This window comes from Sebastes fasciatus, chromosome 4 (assembly GCF_043250625.1).
Source record: "Sebastes fasciatus isolate fSebFas1 chromosome 4, fSebFas1.pri, whole genome shotgun sequence".
NCBI lineage: Eukaryota > Metazoa > Chordata > Actinopteri > Perciformes > Sebastidae > Sebastes > Sebastes fasciatus.
The window spans coordinates 12,292,772-12,313,873 of record NC_133798.1 but is presented as its reverse complement, the minus strand read 5'-3'; the positions used below and the strand labels follow the sequence as shown (position 1 = coordinate 12,313,873).

The 21,102-nt window shown below is 41.4% G+C and overlaps 1 protein-coding gene across 2 annotated transcripts in view; it reads right to left on the bottom strand.

Annotated features, from left to right (window-relative positions):
- LOC141765789 (guanine nucleotide-binding protein G(o) subunit alpha) overlaps positions 1–21,102 on the bottom strand; it is a 113,276-nt gene that overhangs the window by 71,772 nt on the left and 20,402 nt on the right. For both annotated transcript variants that reach the window (XM_074632017.1, XM_074632018.1), the window contains exon 3: positions 18,673–18,814. In XM_074632017.1, coding sequence (XP_074488118.1) covers positions 18,673–18,814 — 142 coding nt within the window. The remainder of the gene's footprint in view (positions 1–18,672; positions 18,815–21,102) is intronic.

Here is a 21,102-nt window from a genome sequence, read left to right as displayed (position 1 = left end):
GGAAACACAGCTTAAGTGAAGGATTCACAAGCTAAGACAACCCAACCCTGAACAGTAACTTATCAGACTCCTGACAGCACTATGCCTCTGTACTCATCGAAACCTTTAAGGCAGATTCAAATGTTAGAAATTGTTTTAGAAGATTGCTGTGCTTCAAACGAGGAGATTTGTACCTCAGAGACTTCTGAACTCCATGACAATCTCTCTGAGTGACTCATGTCAGCATGATGTCAACACCACTCAACAGGATTCAAATCAATTTTGTCTCTTCTCGGCATGTCACTATTACAGGGCAAATGGCCTCCACCCAGGGTTTCCACCAGTGTATTGCAAGCCCGGCAGCCCACCAGCCCTAAGTTGACTCCCCGCCGGGCCTAATAATTGGGGAATTATATATTCGTCACGTTTTTTTTTTAACTAAAATGTGTTATACAAGTAGCAAACTCTTTTAAGGAATAATTCAGTGCTTAACCCCTGCTCACCCCTGACCTCTGCTCCAACTTTGCTGGTTATGCCGGGCATAATAATCACCAGCAGTCTTGCTGATAACGGAAACAACAGAAAACAAGATCAGCTCTCTCCCGCCCGGGCTGGAGACACTGATACGGTCAGCAAGGTCACCAAAAGATCCCAATTTCTGACTTGCAACGACTCAGACAGAAGACAGGATGCCTTGGATTGACAGGGCTCCTGCCTCACCACATATCCCAAAATTAATTTGATTTCTTCTTCCAGGCATGGCCCCCTCCAACAATTGTTCACATCTTTATTTTGATTGTTGGTTGAGTGAAGAAGTTGGACTCTGCAAACCTCTCTACTGCTGCAAATGTATCAAATTTGATAAAACTTCTTGTCAGCCACAATCTGTCTTCTAGTACAGGGAAGTTTGTTCTATTAAATCAGTCAGTTCTTTTGCTGGAAAATCTATTTCAATTAATGGTTTTAATAACTCCATACAAACTTGATTTCATGTTTGTAACTAAAGGTTGGCTGGGCACAAAACAACAGTGCACCGAACCTTACTGAAGGAGTATATTGCCTAGGTCTTCAATATTGAAAAGAGTTCCATTTGAGAACAGCATGGACAGTCAAGTCTCCATCCTGACCTCACAACGTGGTGAAAATACACAGTCACACAGCAATAATGGGTGAGAAATTCAATAGCAGCAACCTTTTACCCCTTCAATCCCTATAAAAAGACACATACTTACACTCAGACAGAAAATGGCACAAAGGAACACACACACACACATACACACACACACACACACACACATACAGCTGCTGCAGCCGTCGTGCTCTGCCAAATGGCTGGTTTCTAAATAAGAGGCAGTCATCAAATATAGATTCAAATGTCCTTCATAATTTATATCTACATGGCACAGCGGCCGCATAGACACACACACACACACACACACACATGCACAAACGCACAAACGCACACACACACTTTCTGAACATGTGTATACCGCATGTGTGTATGGGGGAATGCGTACGTCACCAAGCAGGAAAACTAGGACACAACAGAAGAACAAAACTAGGTGGAAACCTAGTTCTGTATATGGCTGGACCGTGTTTGGTCAATGTGCTAAACTGTGGCCAAATTGTTACAGGGATAGTCAGCGGTGTCTATAAATTGAATTCCTGGATATTAAATGTTCATCTGCAATTTTCTGTAGTGATCCCAGTCATATTTGTTCTCAAAGTGTACTGATGTAGCAGCGGGGGAGAGAAAAGGTCTCAACAACTGTTGGATGGGTTGTCATGAAAGTGGTTCAGACATTCATAAATCAAAAATAAATCATTAATTTGTCCTGTACAATACTAGCAGATCCACCGCACCCTGTATATAACCCATCAGCCTCAGCTTTACTTTGTCTTTACAGCTAATAAGCAAATATTAGCATGCTAACACACTAAACTAAGATGGTGAACCTGGTAAATATTACCTGCTAAACATGAGCATATTAGCATTGCCACTGTGCGCTTGTTAGCATGCTGACGCTCAATAGAGTGCTACAGGAACGAGTCCTAAAACCTGGAAATGAGTTAGCATTTTAGCACTTACGTACTTCCCTCGTCTGGAAGTCAATGTTTTTTTTTTTATAAATATCCCACTCATGAGTTTTGAAGCCTTTATGTGTCTTAAAAAAGCGGTTGCTAACAAGTGGCTAAATGAGACTAATAAACGTCATCACGCCGACTTGTCCGCCTTTAGAGCCTTGTTGTGTTTATACTCGCATTCATGCGACCCTGGTGTAGTTCATTTATAGCCTAACATTAGCTTTTTACTTCAAGCGATTGCATCACATTTAAAAAAACATAAAAGTGGTCATTTGTGAAGATTATCTTGCTGAATGAAACGTGTCAAACACGTTAACATTTGTTTGCCACAGAGCTGATTTTCAGCATAATCCAAACCCGATGGAAAAATCCCATTGGCTTTTGGTCAAGGGAACCCAGGGCGATGCTAACTTCCTGGTTGGCCTACAAAAATACGTAATCCCTGTAGCACTCTATGCATGGCCTCAGTACAGCTGCTGTCTTATCTTTGTCAATATTTCTTTGTATGATGTTTTTGTAAAAGATGTATCAGTTTTGTGCTGTTGAAGCTTCTCACACTGATTATGGCCCTGACACACTTATGGCTGTTTTGCTATCATGTGATGTGTGTTTACTTCTTCTTAAGGCAGATCACACAACGAGTGGCTACATAACTACTTACTGCACATACGGTTTTAGGGTATATTTTATACGTTTATATCGGATTATATCTTTATTTTTTAGCTTTTACCTTGATATCCAGGTCATTGTTTTTAGCTAGTATTGGACCAAACTGATAATGACCATCACATCCGCCCATCCTTATATGCTAATCATATGTCCTGGTGTCTATTTTTAGCCAGGCTTGATTACCAGCCAGGCAGACTGAGCCTTCCCCAGAGCCTCCCCCCAGTTCACTATATGGTTCATGCTACAGTTTTCTACCAGAGCACAAAGCATTGTGCTGCCACAGAGCCATACTTTAATTACATTAGTGTCTATTTTAAGACAGTTATAATTAACAGGATACCTACGATACCAACAGTACAGTGCTATTTAAGGGATACTGGTAAAGCATACTCTAGTACATGTTAAAGTCGCAATGCTAGGATACTTTTGACTTAGTTAGCTAACTCCCCATGTCCAAACTTACAATCATGTGACAATTAATGTAAAAAAAAAAATGCCTGTTTTTTTTTCACCTTATAATGGTTAATTCACGGCTTATAGGTGCAATAACACATTTTGATTCATTTTGCCTCCTATAGGTAACAACTGTTAGGGCCACTCTCACTATACCTTATTTTTAGAAGCTCTGAAAACCATACTTTGGAAAATATTGACCAGCCAGTTAACAATGGGAGGCAGGAGATTTACACATCTGAGGTTTTGCGTGACAGAGATGATATATGAATCTTATAGGCAGGTGTCTATTTTTAGCCTGGCCTAATTAGCTGCACCAGCAGTCGGCTGCCAGATTGAACACAGAACAGAGAGAAATTCAAGCACAACAATGACAACGAATGTCAGTACACAGTACAAAAGTTTAAATTGCACAACATACAAATACTTCTATACTCATGTACTGCTGAATTTCCCCCACAGTCGACTTTGTGACAAACTGTCTATAGAAGAAATTGTTCCAACCTATATTAAACTAAAAAGTTAAAATTGACTTTGTTCGTTGTTGTTACATCGCTTTAGTGCATACTGTACTGTATATGAAGGTTTTTTAAACACAGGAAAACACGCTAAAAATAGGCGATAGACTCCTTTCCCATTGCCAGTAGACAAGTATGCCTTTCTGTGTTTTTTCTTCAACGTCACAAACGCGCCGGAAAACAGGGTTAGTAAACAGTTTACTTCTTTTTACATCTGTTACTTATTCGTTCTCTCTTTCAAACTCTCAAACGAGAGTCGGTGATTGTAGGAACAGTGGAAAGACTAACAAAGATGGGTGTTATTTAGTTTCTGTCAAGTTTGAATGAAGTATGTTTTACAATGATCAGCTGGGTAAACTGACCGTTTCTGTCGATGGAGTCTGGTAGCTTTGAGGAGCTCATATAACGGCTGTTGGTGATTGGTGGAACAGTGGAAAGATGGTTTTGATGAGTTTTATTTTGTTTATGTTGAGTTGAGCGAGGTAAAATTACTGTTGTCTGACTGGATCTGGTGACTTTGAGGAGAGCATATTAATTGTATATTGTGTAAGTAAATAAATAAGAATAATTTTCCAAATCCCTGTTGATTTTATATATTAAATATTCACTTCATCACGTGTCACATAGCGTCGCACCGTAAAAGGGGCCAAAATTAGCTTGTCCACCCTGGTGTCATGTTTCCATCACTGCCGATCGGAGCTGGAGCCAAGAAATACCCGTGACTGTGGAGTCATTTGTCACGCGAATGAATGTCGATTGAAACCTTTTCCACTGAAGGCAAGAGCCAGATGTTAGTGGGGTTTTTGTTCGAGTGGGAAAGGGGCTTAAAAGGCTGTATCCACAGATATGGTTATGTAAGGCAACACACAACAAAATACCTTAGGAAATAGGATTTATATAACCAATTAATTGAATGGAAAAAATAACCTTTTTAAAGGCAGATAAAATAACCACATGGGCCTGTCTGTAGTCGGCTTATCCAGTGAGTTAAATATCTGACACTTCTAGGTATTATAAAAAATCGTATAGATCCAATATTACTGTATGCAGTCCTGCACATTATTTTGCATCATTGCCCTCAATTGGATAATACAACCAGAGCTCGTAAAGGGATAGATACCTTGGTATAAAGCAAAATCTTAAACAGTTGATAAATCTCTTTCACCTATAGTATATATACAGTATATATCATCCCATAGCTCCTCCGAGTGTGCGTCTGTGTGTGTTTGCAAACAGCATGTACTGTTTACAGATACAGTACTGTAAGATACTGTATCTGTGGCCTGAACTGACACAACAATTGATGACATTTGGCTGTTTTGCAGAGGCATGGAAATGTGATGATATTAACGCAGGGTACTTTATCAACCTGATACATTCTATACACACACACAGGCATGTAGTAGCATAGCGGTGTGCCAATGAGCTAAATAAACCCCTAAGGACCATCTCCAGTGCTCCCTCCCTCTCTCTCTCTCTCTCTCTCTCTCTCTGTGCTCTTTTTCTCTCCTCCATCACTCTATTCATCATGTTCTACACCTGAGGGAGAATATTTCATCTCTCTCCCTCCCTTCCTCTCTCTCTCTCTCTCTCTCTCTCTCTTGCCCGCCCTCTCGGGGGAGTATGGTTCATGTTCTGTCTCTCTCAGCACCTGAGAACCCAGTCCCTGAGGTAACACACAACCCTTGAGAAAACTGGACTACTGGACACACATATAAATGTCAGCTGCCTTCATGAGTGACTGATCACATTTATCCAACACTCCCGTTTTCTCTCTCTTGCCCTTTACCTTTTTTCTAGAAACAAGTCATATTCTCAATCTCAGCCGTTCTTGCTGGCTAAATTTCCCCTCCAATCACTTTTCAGGTTTTCACAAAGCCACTGAATCTGTGTATGTGTGTTTGACTTTTGACAGCGTGAGGCTTTTCTTTGAAGGCAATGCTTAGCAAACCAGCACTGATGATTGGCGGCCCTGGTAACTGAAGGCGACAGAAGCAAGTCATCATGGTCCTGTTCTTAGCGGTGCAGTGTTGTGGCGTGGCGAGACGGGTCCATGTGCCTGTCAAATGATGCTGGCAGCACCAGTCTGGCAAACACAGTGAGCAGGTAAGCGAGAGAGAGGCCGTGTAGTAAGTGTGTGTGTGTGTGTGTGTGTGTGTGTGTGTGTGTGTGTGTGTGTGTATCTGCAGCTTTAGAGAGCTACAGGGCGATTTATGGAGCTCTGGCAGAGAACTAGTTGTGTGTGGGTGCGTGTATGTTGCCTCCCCTAAAGGCCCTACTCTGAGCCTTTCTGATGTTATGCACTCTGACGTGTTTTGGAGGCTTTACTCTATCTAAAAGGCACTGTTGGTTCACAGACGCACACACAGGGAAGACAAGAGGGCAAGGAATGAGAGGCTTTAGCTAAGTGGAGTCAAAAACACACTGAGTGGGTCGCAATCAAACAGTGCGTACATGCAGATGCACACACACCCCATGTGGTTCTTTTCAGAACTAATCTTGCCCTCCGTGGCTAATAATAGCACAAATAACAGGCATAATTGTGTCTTAAACACAACTTCAATCTCTGTTTTTCTTTTCACCACTCCATTTGACACTCTCACATGAAACCTCAATGCCCTGTGACAAATTCAAGGAGACTGTCTCTTATATATATTCAATGTGTAGAGCTGATTAGGGGATTATCTGAATAGCCAATTGAGAGAAAGGTCTTCCAGACATTTTTTAAGCAAAAAAATACCAAATTTCACTTATTCCAGGCTCTCAAACATGCATATTTAATGCTTTTTTGTCATGTATGATGTTAAAGTGAATATCTTTGGGATTAGACTAAGAGTCTACAGCCACGCTGGCAGCCCTGTGAGGCTGCACCTAGGCATGGTGGAGCTTTGAGCTAATTGCTAACATTAGCATGCTAACATACTCACAGTGACAATGCAAACATGCTGATGCTAAGATGGTATAATGTTGTTTACCATGTTCACTATCTTAGTTAAGTGTGTTAGCATGCTAACATTTGCTAATTTGCTAAATGTGGGATTGGGAGAATTTCTATTGTCTCTCAACGGCTCTCAACATGGCGATGGCGAGCTGCGGCTCGCAGCTAACGGTGCTTACAATGCTAACAGTGCAAACAACAGCGAAAGTGCTGACAGAGCTAACAGTGTTTACCTGAGGGAGAACCGGAGGGTGGCTGATATACTTCCGCAACAGCGCCGTTATCAGCTGTGACCGCCGTATGAGAGCATTGCAGAGTGGCGGCCTTGACCTATTGCCAGCGGGGTACGCTCACATACACAAACATGCACTAAAAGCATGCGCGGCCAGCCCAGCTACAGTATGTCAAGAAAGCGAGGAGAAACTCGGATTATAACACACACAGAGGCAGACTGACTTAATTCTCTGCTCAGGTAGACATTACTCAGGTATATATTTACATAGCTAATAGTTGTTTGCTGCTATTTTAATGCTCTGAAAATTGAATTTAGCACAGCTGAGTAGGACAAACCAGATTTAACGGAAGCCCAATTGTTGTCAAGACATTTCATTTGTGGCGCCGAAGGAGAAGTTGGGGATCACCAAAGTTATTATGATTCATCGTCTGGGAAACATGAATATCTGTGCAATTTCAAGGAAATCTATCCAATAGTTGAAGAGATATTTCAGTCTGGATTAAAGCGATGGACCGAAATTTAGCATCGCAAAAAAACAAGCCATTTGAAATTGTCAATTCTTTAAGATTTCATTGGAAATCAGTGATTAATTGAGAAGATAATCTGTCAATTAACTGAAAAAATCATTACATGCTGCCCTAACAGTGTGTCTAAAATGATGTGATGTCATTCAAATGATCCATAGCTCAACCTAACCTAACATTTTGCTGACACACACACTCTTGGGGAAATGTACAGTGCTTGTTTCCTCCTCACTAAGTATCTCTGTAATGTTACTGAGTCAGGCATCCATCCATTTTCTAAACCGCTTAGCCTGTTCAAGGTCGCAGGGCGCTGGATCCCATCCCAGTGTGCATTCATGGTTGCCAGTCTATCACAGGGTCTGGCCAGCACAGACAGACGCATTCATGCTCACATTCACACCTACGGGCAATTTAGAGCGGCCACTTCACCAAACCTGCGTGTCTCTGGACAGTGGGAGAGCAGGGAGAGCATGCCAACTGTACACAGGAAGGTCCCAGCTGGTCCTCAGATTCAAACCAAAGGCTGACAGTGAAACAAGCTACTGAATCAATGCCATGATGCTTCAGTGCGGCCAACAGTATCCACGTGAAACTGAGTATTTGTAGAAAAGAGATCTCTTCTTCTATGGATACTGAAAAACTGTGTGTCAACTCAACTGTACATCATGGAAACTAAGACACCGGAAAAAAAAACACACACTCCCCAAATCTCAGGTATGGGATCATGGTCCTTTCTGTTGCTAGGATACAGATCATTTCTCTGCTGTGACAATCTCACTTTCATGAGGCAGACTCTTTCTCTCTGCTGGTTTACCATATTTCTCTCTCTCTCTCTGCGTATGATCACATTTTCAGCATACAAACATCCACATCCAGTCGGCCTAAAATCCACACAGTGTACCTGTTTGTATGTTAATTAGCCAGCTGCAGTACCAGGGACTAATGAGCTCACACCACTGGGGGGTTGGGATTGAAGATCGAATATATCTTGATGAATTGATTGGACCGGCCAATCAGGTGCCTTATATACAGAGCTTATCTTATTGATCCTATTGGATTTGACTGGATGAACAGAACAGAGCAGTGAGTGTAAGACTATAGGGAAACCGACAAGAGAGCTCCTGTGGCAGGATAAAACAAGAGAGGGTGAAGAGAGGGAGAGATGAGATAAAAGCAAGAGGAAAAAGGAGAGAGGTGGGTGATTGAGATGAAGACAAAGGACGAGAGAGGAAAAAAGGGTGAAACGGTGATATGAGGAAGGAGGTGATGGGGAGAGACAGGCAGAGAGGAAAGAGAATGAGAAAAGGAGAAGAGAGGACTAAAGGAGAGAGGAGGGGAGAGACAAAGGGAGGATGCTGAAAATAACAAAAGAGAAGGGAGGGAGGGAGGAGACAGGGCGGGAACACAAATCAAAGGGGAGCTCAGCACTGCAGGAAGGTGGCAGACTGACACACACTTCAAACACGCACACACACACACACACACACACACACACACACACACTCTTCTCAACAACACACAGACACTTCAAACACCTGAATGAGAGTGTGTGTGTAGTGGAGGCTCTGTCCATATTATGACCTTCTTAACCTGGTTGGAAGGAATCTATAATGGCACAAACACACAAGCCAATTCAAAGCATCATATTCTGATCAATAACCTTGTGTGTGTGTGTGTCACAGGTTTGAGGACACCAACACTTGCACATTGATACTTTGGATTGACACACATGTTAAGGCCTGATGTAGTACAGTCATGCTCTGTTGGGATGAAATAGCCATGCTGAGACTAGAAGTCACATGCATCATCTTTTGCTATGACTATTAATATATGACTCATCCACTCAGCTTGGGATGATCACTATGCTTTTTGTTCTTACAATTATCCAGGTTGCTGGTATGGGCTATTAAAAGTTTAAGTGTGTTTAATGGAAAATAGGCATCCCTTATCTCATTAATAAGCATTTCTCAAACTGTGTATTACTGTACAAAAAAGTGGGTCAATCACGTTTTTCAGGTCAGTCCACAACAGAGCAGCAAATAAGGCGGAGCGACAGTTCTTGAATTATTTTTAGCACTGTGAAGTTGCATTTGAATTTTGTTACTTTTGCTGTAAACAAAATCCCGAGCCACTAGCCTCCTGGGTAATCATAACAAAAACTATATTAAGTTTGTTGCTGAAAAATAATCTTTTTCCATCCCTTTGGTATGTTAAATTTACCATGCACGGCAGCTGGATTATCACAAGATCACGCGAGAATCGCAAGAACACATATCACACGAAAATCCATCTTATCAGGCTTCAAGTAATGCGTTTGTGTCCAGCAAGCCAGTGCACGCACCAATCAGCATCCTGTGAGGAGCTACTCGCAGCTACAGGCATGGGCTTGGTGTGTGTGACATGAAACGGAAAAGCAACTGTTCGTTTAAAACAACAATGGCGGCTCCTGAAGAGGTTAGTGTAGATGCCGCAATAGCATCAGTTATATCAGAACTCAAGAGTATTTCTTCATTGAAAGATGAGCAAAGAACGGCACTGAAAGCTGTTTCCGCTCTTCTCTCAACTGGCTTTGGCAAAAGTTTGATTGACAGATTGTTCATCCAATCACCTGCCAAGTATTTTTTTGAAAGTGCCTGCCCTTTTCCAAACAGTTTCCAATGACGGCTTCCAAGATGGTTCTGTGTAAACAAATCATCTGGCGCTTCAGGTTAATGTTAAATGGCATTAAATACAAAAATACTCACGAGTCTTGTCGGCAAACACAAGCTGGATCCTTGAAATCGGTGATACAGCATGTGGCTGCTATCAATAACATAACACTACACCTACATTAGTTGCCAAAGTGATCCAAAAGTGAATGAATTCAAATTGCAGAATCTATAGATATAAAAAAAAGACATTTAATTTTGCATTGCCATTGTCAGCATCTGCAAAAGCATTGTAAAGGATTACGCTGGAAATATTCTATATTTTTTGTATTGCAAACAAATCCCATGAAAAGACCAAAATACGGCTGTAACTAACAATTATTTTCAATATCGATTAATCACTCAATCCTTTAGTCTACAACATGGGAGAAAATAGTGAAAAATACGCATCACAAGCCAAAGAAATTACTTAAACCATTAATTGATTATCAAAATTGTTCTCAATTCTTTCCGACTTGCGCAGCCTCTCTGTGGCTCCTGAAGACCACTGATTCCTACTAAAGACTTCATTAAAAACCAGTCATAAATATACTTTCATTTAAAAAAAAAAAGGCTGTCATTGTACAACACAGGGTTGCATAACAAAATGCAATTATGGTCCCTTTATGCTACACAAGAAAAACAAAACAATAACTGTAGTGTATTCCTGTAGTACATTTTTTGAATTTGCATCAGGATGAATGCACAACGTCCACAGTGGCACTTGGCCCGGCTGGTCTGGCTGGGTGGTCTGAATATGCCACAGGCAATGATAAAACTGGGCACTGGAGTTTTAAACGTTGCTCAAACAGGAGAAAATAATGCATTTGTTGGGGACTATTTTCAGCTGCTTATTAATACACATTTGGTGCTCGAGTGACTATTTACGGAAGCAGGACGGTGTATGAGGGATTGAGTCAAAATAAACCACAGTGCCCTTGTCCATTGTTAGAAAAGGAACGCGTCATCCAGCGCAACGGTGTGGCTTACTGATGTGTTTTTAATAGTTTTTGGACAAACAATGGAGCTTTATTACACAGAGGAATAAGCTATGAAAGCACAGACAATACTTGTTAATAAGCACAATCTTTTCATGTGATTTGTTGACACTAAGAGAAATATATAAAATATTACCAGCAATGTTCTTTGGGTCTAAATGCAGTTGCTAAATGTAATCAACAATGTGCACAGGTAAAACCCTTGAGGGCCTTTGTTGCTCTATAATAGAAATCATGTTGTATTAATCAATACATTGCATTAAACTGCAATATTTGGTACTTCTGTAATATTTTAAACAAAAGAAAATGGTTCTTGAAGGCTTGCTTGATGTGCTTGTTTAAAGATTTGGACACAAAACACTTCAAAAGGAAACTATACAGGAGACCTACCTCCAGTCCTCCACTTTAAACTACACTTAAGTGGGCCTGCCCATGTGCAGGTTGTTTTATTCTTTAACGAGCAGAGGGAACATTATCATCAGAGGGGCGTTGTTCACATGCCCACATCTTAAACTAACACACAATCACAGACTAACCCATGAGGATAACTAGCTGGTTTCCACAACAACAGGCAGCAACCTGTCTGCCAGCTCCCACTCTCTCCCTCTCTCCTCATCTCATCCCTCTGTTCATTCCATCTCCCTCTCGTCTTCCCCCCTCCCTCGCTTCAAGAGTCCATTGAGACAGAAAGTGTTTTTCTGATGTCAGTTGTTGTGTATGTGCGTGCATGTACGTGCTACAGTCGAATAGCAGCTGCGTCCTTAATTTCCTTCTCTTCATCAGTGCTTCTCTCTTAAAAGTGTGTATTAGAGGCCACAATAATGATTGTAATGATGAGAGGAGAGAGATGAGGTGTATGGATCAGCCCAACTACAGTATTGTTGAAAGTTATGCTGAAAACGCTGGTCTCCCATCCTTTGTCTGCAATGAAAAATGCGATATTACAAAAGAATAGGACTTGCTTCAGCAGAGGAAATGTATTTTTTTTAAGATTCAACAAAGTGTAAATCAATCTCTTGAACTGGAGCTGATCTCCATCTACAGCTATCAGCCCTACTCTGCCTCTGATTGGCTAGTACTCATTGCCTTCGTTGGTTGGTTTGCCTACCACTGGCACCATTCGGCCTCCGACTTCATTTATTTCTACAAGTAGGTCTAGCAACATTGAACAAATACCGTTGAGCTTGCATGCACACACATAATGTAGGGCTGGTGAATTTCACCCAAAGAATTGTGCAGATGCATTGAAGCAATTAGTGTATAGAAAATGGAGCCTAAGGCCAATGCATCAGAAACATACACACTCAAAAGGAAAAATAAATTAAAATGCTATAGCTCTAGGCTCGCTTTTAAGATCCACTGAAGCTATTCAGAGTCCGGACTAAAGATTACATTGCAGTTCTGTAAAACCGGTACAGTCGAAGTGAAAGAAAGCCCAGCTGGGCCTTGACAATTTGCTGTCGGAGAGATACATCAGCAGGCTGATTTATCTGCCAGTATTTGTATGTCTTTTGCTTTTTGATTTTTTAGTTAGAACTGTTTTTGTTTTTTTTGCATTTTAAACAGAGAAAAAACAATATACAACACATAGGTGGTTGGGGGGTGGGTGCTATGCCCTGACCCCCTTAGTTACCAATACTACCCTAGTTGCTATGCCTTTAAACAGTACACATGCACTTTACAATGATAACACTGGCAGATTTTACACTCGAAATTCTTTCCGCCCTTGATTTCAGACAAAAGTAGCGTCTCATTACTAGCCGGCTTTGTGCGGTTGTCTCTAGCAGATTTATTCAGTTGTAGTTAGCTAGCTAATTAAGGTAACATTAGCTTCATTAGCTGGTTGTAAACGCTGTCTCTGTCATCCAAGAGCGGCACCTCACTAACGTTTGCAGTGGTGGACTGTGGAATCCAGTCCGTACCTCATTACCAGCCACAACAGCGACGCTGGTATTGTTTTCACCTTGTGAGTCCGTGTGTGTCATTGTGGGAAAATGTGTTCCTGGAGACACCAACTGTAGCGGGAACTACCACAGAGGCGGTGCCAGGTGTTTATATTTCTGTCTGACTGTCTGTGGGAAGATTTTGTCAAGGCGATAGGGTCGCAACCGTGCAAGATGCAGTCCCAAAACTTTACAGGTGTGTAGTTGAGATCAAAATGAAGGCCGAGTTTGAAGATGGGTGTGGTCCGAGCAAGGGCGCCTGAAGTAGGGGGTAGGAAGTGAGGAATTTGCCGTCACAGCTAGTATGACCGCAAGATGGTCTCTAGTGTATTTTTGGTTTTGGAGAGGCAAAAAAAATAAACTACCATCCAAACTCTTCATATGCAAAGTATCACTCTTATTACAGCCTCATGCACACCATTTAACCATGCAGACATCCAAAACTTGACAGGTCTGCTGTACATAGTTCAAATTGCTGCTCAGGGGTGGGGTTAAGGAAATGGTTAATTAGTAATTAATGAATGCCACTCAAATGAAAAAAGCAAATTCAAATACTGAATTTAGTTTTTATTATGCCCGTGGGGGTTTGACAGTTATTCAACAGTTACGTGGCAGAAGCTTCTTCTTTGAAACCTGAGTGAAAACTGCTTGAAGATTCATACAGCAGTGACAACGCGCAGTCTATTTCAAGCCCACTATCATTGTGTGAGTGCGTGTGTCACATCGCCCTTGGACATGCGCTTGCGGAATGTGTTGAGAGCAGGGCAAAACACTGGGTTGCCACAGCAACTAGTAGCCAAGGCTGGGGAAACAGATGTGGGGGGTGTTATCAGTGGACGAGGTGAGAGCATGCGAAGGGTATAAAAAAAATGGTCGGACAGGTGGAGTTGAATATTTGTGACTAATAAACTGTACTGTAAGAGAGAAAGAAAGGGTGAGGGAGAGACATAAAGAGAGAAGGCAAGTCAAAATGGCAGGAAGGTGTAAAAAGAGTGGGGGTTGACTTTAAGAATGGGTTGAAAACACATTTTACATTTAACATCAGCATCAACCAGGGCTGATTGCAAAAAGATCTATAATTAGTGTTTTAAATGTATGAATAGGTGTCCCATTTTGGAGCTATACACCTCATCTTTTATAGATGAGAGTAAAACATCTCAAAGTCCTCTGGTGACTTGGAGGGGAAGTCAGATGTAGAGTGTAGTTTAAACACAGCGTAGTCTGGTCTCTCTATCTGCTTCTTGTCTACTGTCACATTCTCTCCATTCTCTCTTAAATAATTTCCTTTCCTTCCTCTTTCCCTCTCGTGCTTTTTAGCTTTCATATAAACTACAATATGTCTCTCTTCTTTAACACTTTTTTTTATTTTCCTCTAACACCCTTCTGTCATCCTTCACCTTTATACTTGGTCTTGAAACATGTTTTGATTCATTACCTGCTGTAAATAGTAACTATTCATAACACTTAATTTTAAGGATGTCATGAGAAGCAATATTTTCGGTACCAAGTCAACGCCAAAATTCTGAAAACGTGATGATACTCGTTTTTCTATAGTACCGTATAGGTACCGTCAGAGCTCGAGACTAATGGCTTCCCGGTGACGATAGAAAATGTGTTCACTGTCGACACGCCCAGGGGACGCAACCTATTCTTTCCATGATAATGCTACATTGTGAACAACAAATCAGTGATATTGATCAACTCAGCAGCCGGTGACACGGCTCCGAGGGATAGAGCCGGTAAGGAGCTCCAGAGATTGTGGAGGAATAAATTCTGTTTAATAATCTATTTTTGCTATGCAGGTTTTTTTTTTAACTCTATAATTGTTCCCATCCAGTTTTAGCAACAAAACCAGGGAGATTGTCTTCAGTCTGTACTTGAGCGAAACATTTAGAGACTGACTCGTGAGTCTAAATAAAACGTAGTATACACTAAATATTAACTGAATCTAACATGGTTTCTCTAATCTAACATGGTGATGTCTAGACTTCTTTTACATTTTTGTCAAATTCAGAATGTTCATTACAGAACAGGATGTACTACGAGTTTGAACGAGTTATTATCTACAATATGTTTTTAATGTAAAACGCTTAAATAGTGAGAACAGGTGTACTATTGACAGACGCCCTCCATCCATCCATCCATCCATCCATTCTGGTGTAGCAATAAGGAAGCCAACAAAATAACCTTATGTAGCCCAAAAGTGTGAAACTAACCAAATTATTGTTTTCTTAATTACTTCCATCCCATTCTCATTCTGTCCAGTCTCAGTAATTCAATCCTATGTCCTTTATACAGTAAGATCTATTGCTGCATCTCAGTTTGGGCCACTCCCATCAGCTCATTCTCTCCATCAGAACAGAGGCATACTTGCATGGAGGAGGAGGAGGAGGAGGAGGAGAATGGGGGAGGGAAGGGATGAAGAAGAAGGCACATAATCTCTGACACACCACTGATGACCAAGATGAGTAGCTGACCACCTCAACAACACACACACACTCAGCCTTTTTTCCCCTAAATGATTCTTTGGCAACAATAATCCATCATTCCACAGGCCCGTCCCTTCACCTCTGACCAGGAATGCAATACCAAGATATATCAAACTCACACACACACAAACACACGCACACACGGATATCATATCCTAATCAATAGGTGTATTGTTATTTCAGCCCTCTACTCGGAGTATATCAATAGCTTCCTTGTGATTAAAAATATACTGTGCCTTTGGATAAGGTTAAGGCCAATGGCACGGGTCTGTTGTGGGTGTGTGTGAGAGAGAGAGAGAGGAAAGACAGAAAAAGATATATTTGAAGCATCTTATCTCAAGAAGAATATTCAAGAAAACTTGCTACCAAAGACAAACAAGTTACAGGCCAGTTTGGACCAAACAGAGTCAACACTGCATTCATTATTATCACCATTATTATTATCACCAGTATTACGCCATTAATCCTCCTCATCTTCATCAACAACAACAACATATCACTGTCAACAACGTCACTACTAACTAACTAACACTGTACAGTATACAGCAGAGTTCTATGCATTTAGATTAGGGAGCTTTAACCTTGTATACACCATCAAAACAACAGAATTAAAGTTGTTGCTGTCAATAAACCCACGTGAGGGTGCTTGATGTGTAGACGGAGTCACAGATGATTTCTCAGACTAACACAGAATATTGCTATAAATGAAATAAATAGGTGTTAAATAAAGCATCTGTTGCATATAACTGGAGGGGGGGGGGGGGGTTGTCGTGTGGTGGTGGAAAGCTCAGGCATCCAACAACACTTGTCCCTACAGCATTGCCAACATATGGGCTTGTATCTGGTGTTCTGCATTTAATTAGAGAGGTCAAGTATTTGAATGCTCCATTTCCAGACTTCTCAGTCAATCTGCATGTTTTGGCCAAGTCTATTTGCACTGTAATCTATTTGGAGCTCCCTCCGTACTCCACATTGAAAACAGAGTACAAACGGTACAGCTAATTGACGATTCTAATGGCTTGGAACCATGAGAATTTAATACCGAGGCACAAGCCAGGAGAGGTTGGTATAATGCAATACTGCGTCCTCATCATCCTTATATCTTTAATTAACCTCATCCCGTTGCACTGTATTGAGAGAGCTGATGCTATTCTGTGGATTAGACTCATAATGCTCATAATTAGCGTATCATATATTGCACTTGTGTACTTTAGGATTTAGAGGACTTAGCAGCAGGACTAACTTAGATTGGCATGATCCCTCATGGCATGAGCATGACAGGGTTAGATAGCAGCCTTTCCCATTAGGCCCTGAATCAGTGCTGGTGTAGACAGCTTAATGCATTTAAAAAACCAGGGTGATGACAAGCTGACACTCAATAACAAAGTCAAAATTGGTCATCAAACCCAAGGAGAAAGAAAAGATTTATAACATCATAAATATATTACTTTAATTGTTTGTTTGTTTTCTGATTCTGTTTCACCTTCAAACTAAAAAACAAAAACAAACTAAAAAGAATTGTCATCATCAATGCATTTCTTCTACTATCTCACTTTAGATTCTCACAAAATGCTCCACAAAGCACCTGCAAATGATCAATATGCTGCTGTTGTTGCTGTGGATGGTTTCTGCCTAAGAAATGATGGTAATCACTTGTTAAAGGAACTGTGTGTAGCATTTAGGGGGATCTATTGGCAGAAATGAAATATAAATATTAAGTATGTTTTCTTTAATGTATAATCACCTGAAAATAAGAATTGTTGTGTTTTTGTTATCTTAGAATGAGACGTTTATATCTGCATTCGTCATCTACATGGGTCCTCTTCACAGAGCCGGAAGCCATGTTTCTATAGTAGCCCAGAACAGATAAACCAAACACCGGCTCTAGATAAGGCCATTCGCATTTTGACGTTTTTGCGTCGCCCTATGTAGTTCTCCTACACGCTTGGCACACGGGAGAAGTTTCAGTTGGTTGCAATCTGCAACTTCACCACTCGATGCCACCAAATCCTACACACTGTACCTTTAAGGATGATACCAAAACAAAGAAACACAGGTGAGCTGAGGTTTCACCTCTGCTCATCCACCTCCAGCTGAGAGCATAATGTGCGCCATGCTGCTGAAACAGACAAAGCTGCACACCGCTGAATAGACATGTTTAACCAGTCCAAACTGTATACAATGCAACAGCATGGGGAAGGTGTGCATTAACCATTAACATAAATCTGTCATAGCCCTTGGACCATGTGCTGCCTGTCAGCCTTTGGTAAGGTGACTGCGAGTGGGTGTCATCCACATTGCTATACTGCAGCTCCGGAAGGTCTTTTGATAGATAATTAAACCAAATCCAATAACAAGTTACTGAAACAACCTGAGTCCTACTTGTGTCACTGTAACTTCTGATGCATAAACAACAGTCTATAGATTTCTTTATTCCTGTGGGTAGAAAATGCTAATGCTGTGAGGATTTCTCAACATTCTTCAGTGCTGTAACACCAGCTTTATGAAGCTGTGGCATTAACAACACATTACACCCACAGTGTAAAATGTGCACATTTACCATGCACAAAGTCAATTCGCACAGGGTCTTGGTAACATGCACGGTAACAACAGTATTGTCTCTGACAGATTCACTACAATTACAGTGAGCCACTCTAAATAACGTGATATTCTGTCAATCCCCATACAGAGGTCAGAGCAAGGACCTGAAGCTGGTAGAGATCGGTGTCTTGCTCAGAGGTACTTTATCAGGTCCGATACAAGAGCTGGACTCCTGGTGCTTTGGTTGAAAGACAGTAACTCTGTGTAAGGCACACGGTGCCCTCTCCCTGAACTGCATCAGTTCTTATGGCATTCTTCCAGTGGCTACTTGCTGCATTTGGAGAATTAGCTCAGTGGTTCATGTTGATCTCTATTTTTCATTCAGCCTTGTTGAGTTCAGTTTTGGACTTGAGAATATGAACAATCGTGAGACATCTCCGTCTGTGATGGTCTTGTTTCTGTGTTACATTTCAGTGTGACTGTACATCATCATACACTACACACATTTGTTGATAGTATTCAAAAAATGACATGTAAATGTCGCTGTGGATGCGATTCCATAATGGACGTGTTTGGAGAGAAGTGTGTGAGAGCATGGGGGACGAGTGCTGACCTTCCGTTCTTTGTCTCCGTACTCCAGGCCCAGCGTATCCATGGCGCGGACGATGGCAGCCAGAGATTGGATGGTGTTGCTGTAAACGACAGGCTTGTACTGCTTTACGTCGTCGCCAGAGAAACCGTCCTCATGGATGATCCTAAACACACACAAACACATATGCATTAGTCAATGGGTCAATTAGGTTTGGCATTGCTTTTGTGCTCAGACATAGGAACAAAACCCCCTTTCATACTCCTTATACAGACATACACAGGAAACAAGGAAACAAGGCATAGTGTCAGAAATAATAAGAGTGTGTGTGTGCGTATAGTTAAGTGTAATTGTGTGCTGATAAATCTTGTAAAATTTAGTTTTTGGCGAGAAACTTGAATAATACAGTTGTTTTCACACCAATAGAAAATAGAAACTAAAGGGGGAATTATGACCTGTTTAACGTCCTAACAAAAACCAGTACGCAAACGCCTACGGTACTGTAGAAAAAGGAGTACTATCACGTTTTCAGAATTTTGGCATCAACTTGGTACCAAAATATCAGTTCTTGTGAAATCCCTACATCAATTTACATACAATGTACTCTGCGTGCGGCTGCATGCCCCCATAACGTGACGGTTTGGCACGAATACAAGAACCCAGGGATGTTCATAATTAACCAATTAACCGTTAACCGACATTAAGCATTTTAACCGATTAACGCTATTGGTTGAAACAGTTAAAAGTAATATTAATAATGAACTCAAAAGCTGAGCGGCTCGTCACTTTAAGGAGAAAAGCTGGTCAACCTTAAGAGCCCACCTTAAGAGGCGGAGCAGGAGTTGCAGGATACAGGAAGTCGACTCCGGTCTCTCCGACTCGCTCGGGGCTCGCTTGACAGGAGCAGTAGTGTCGTAGCATTTATTCAGCAACAAATAAACTGTACACACACTGCTACACCTACTTTCACAGCTATAACGCCACCAACAACCCCACACTCACCAGCAAGAAGCCTCCGGCAATGCTAGAGCTGCTAACGTAGCACAAATACACACACTGTTTATCGGGCAATCGCAGACAGAGTGTCATTACGCCGGGCAGACACACAGCTGACAACCTGCTAAACTAAACTAAACATGTGGTGGAAACATGTTCATGTCCGCGACACTAGACGCAGCAGCGTGGCTGCTAAGTTAACGGTCCCGGAGGGGTGAACTGGGTTGTCAGTTGTCTGTTGTGCTCATACACTGCAGCTGGCGCGAGGCACAAATCTTGTCGGTTAACGGTTAATAATCCGTTAACGAGGGTCGGTTATCGGTTAAGAACATTTTTCAAAATGAGCATCTACAAGAACCATTACAGCCCTATTATAGATATACAAATACACCACACAAAAAAATTAATTGAAATGTATTCAAAATAGATCATGTGGACATCAGAGGCGTTCCTGGGATATATTAGAATGGTTAGGTAAATAAAGGAGGGAGAAAGCTGAGGGGTTGGAGAGAAACACAGCTGGCTGAAGGAGGGTTACAACAAAAACACAAACGAAAGAGAGAGCAGGACAGGGGGAGGGAGGGTAGGGTCCATAACCAGTAGGCTAAGCTGACATTTAGGCACACAGCGCTAGCAGCAGCCCATCCTGCTGTTTTAAATGTCATGCTGTCTTTCACTGCAGCTAACACAAGGGCACACCGACAGACAGACTCAGAGACAGTTAGAAGGACTGGCATGATGAAAGTACAGATGGACAAATCAGAGAGAGAGAGAGAGAGAGAGAGAGTTAACATAGTGATGGGCAGCCAAGAACAACAGACAGGACACCAGAAAACAACCGCCTGATACAGACAGACAGATACAGGTTGGGGCAACATTTTGAGGCAATTCAGATAGACAGCCCCACACATAAATGAATCAGGGGGAACAAAACCCCCTCGCAGGAAGGACTGAGGATATAACCCGGCTCCTTTTTGAAATACATCTTCAAACAATTACACCCATCTCTATCAACTTTTGTCTAGTCCTATTGAGGCTCTGCCCTCCTGACACCTCCTGACACACCACAGTGGTTGGCCGATGGGCACCACCCACTAGTCTCTATGATGAGGGGGAAATACTGCTTTACCAGCCTGACTACTACGTGTGTGCTACACAGCCAATCACTATACATCTTGAAACAAGCACACTTTCTGAATTGATGCTGATATATACAGTATATTTAATATCTCGATAATGATATATATCAAGCTATAGCATGTTTTCTGTTAATTCATAAATAAATAGTCTATATGAAATAACCACATGGTAATGCCTATTTTTGTATACTCCGGTGTGAATTAAATACTTGACAAATGAAAAGTACTGAGTATTTTCATTTTAAAAACTTGAGTACAAAATGAACATAACAGATTTAAGTAAATATAGACCTAGCTTATATCGCGAGAGAAACGATAT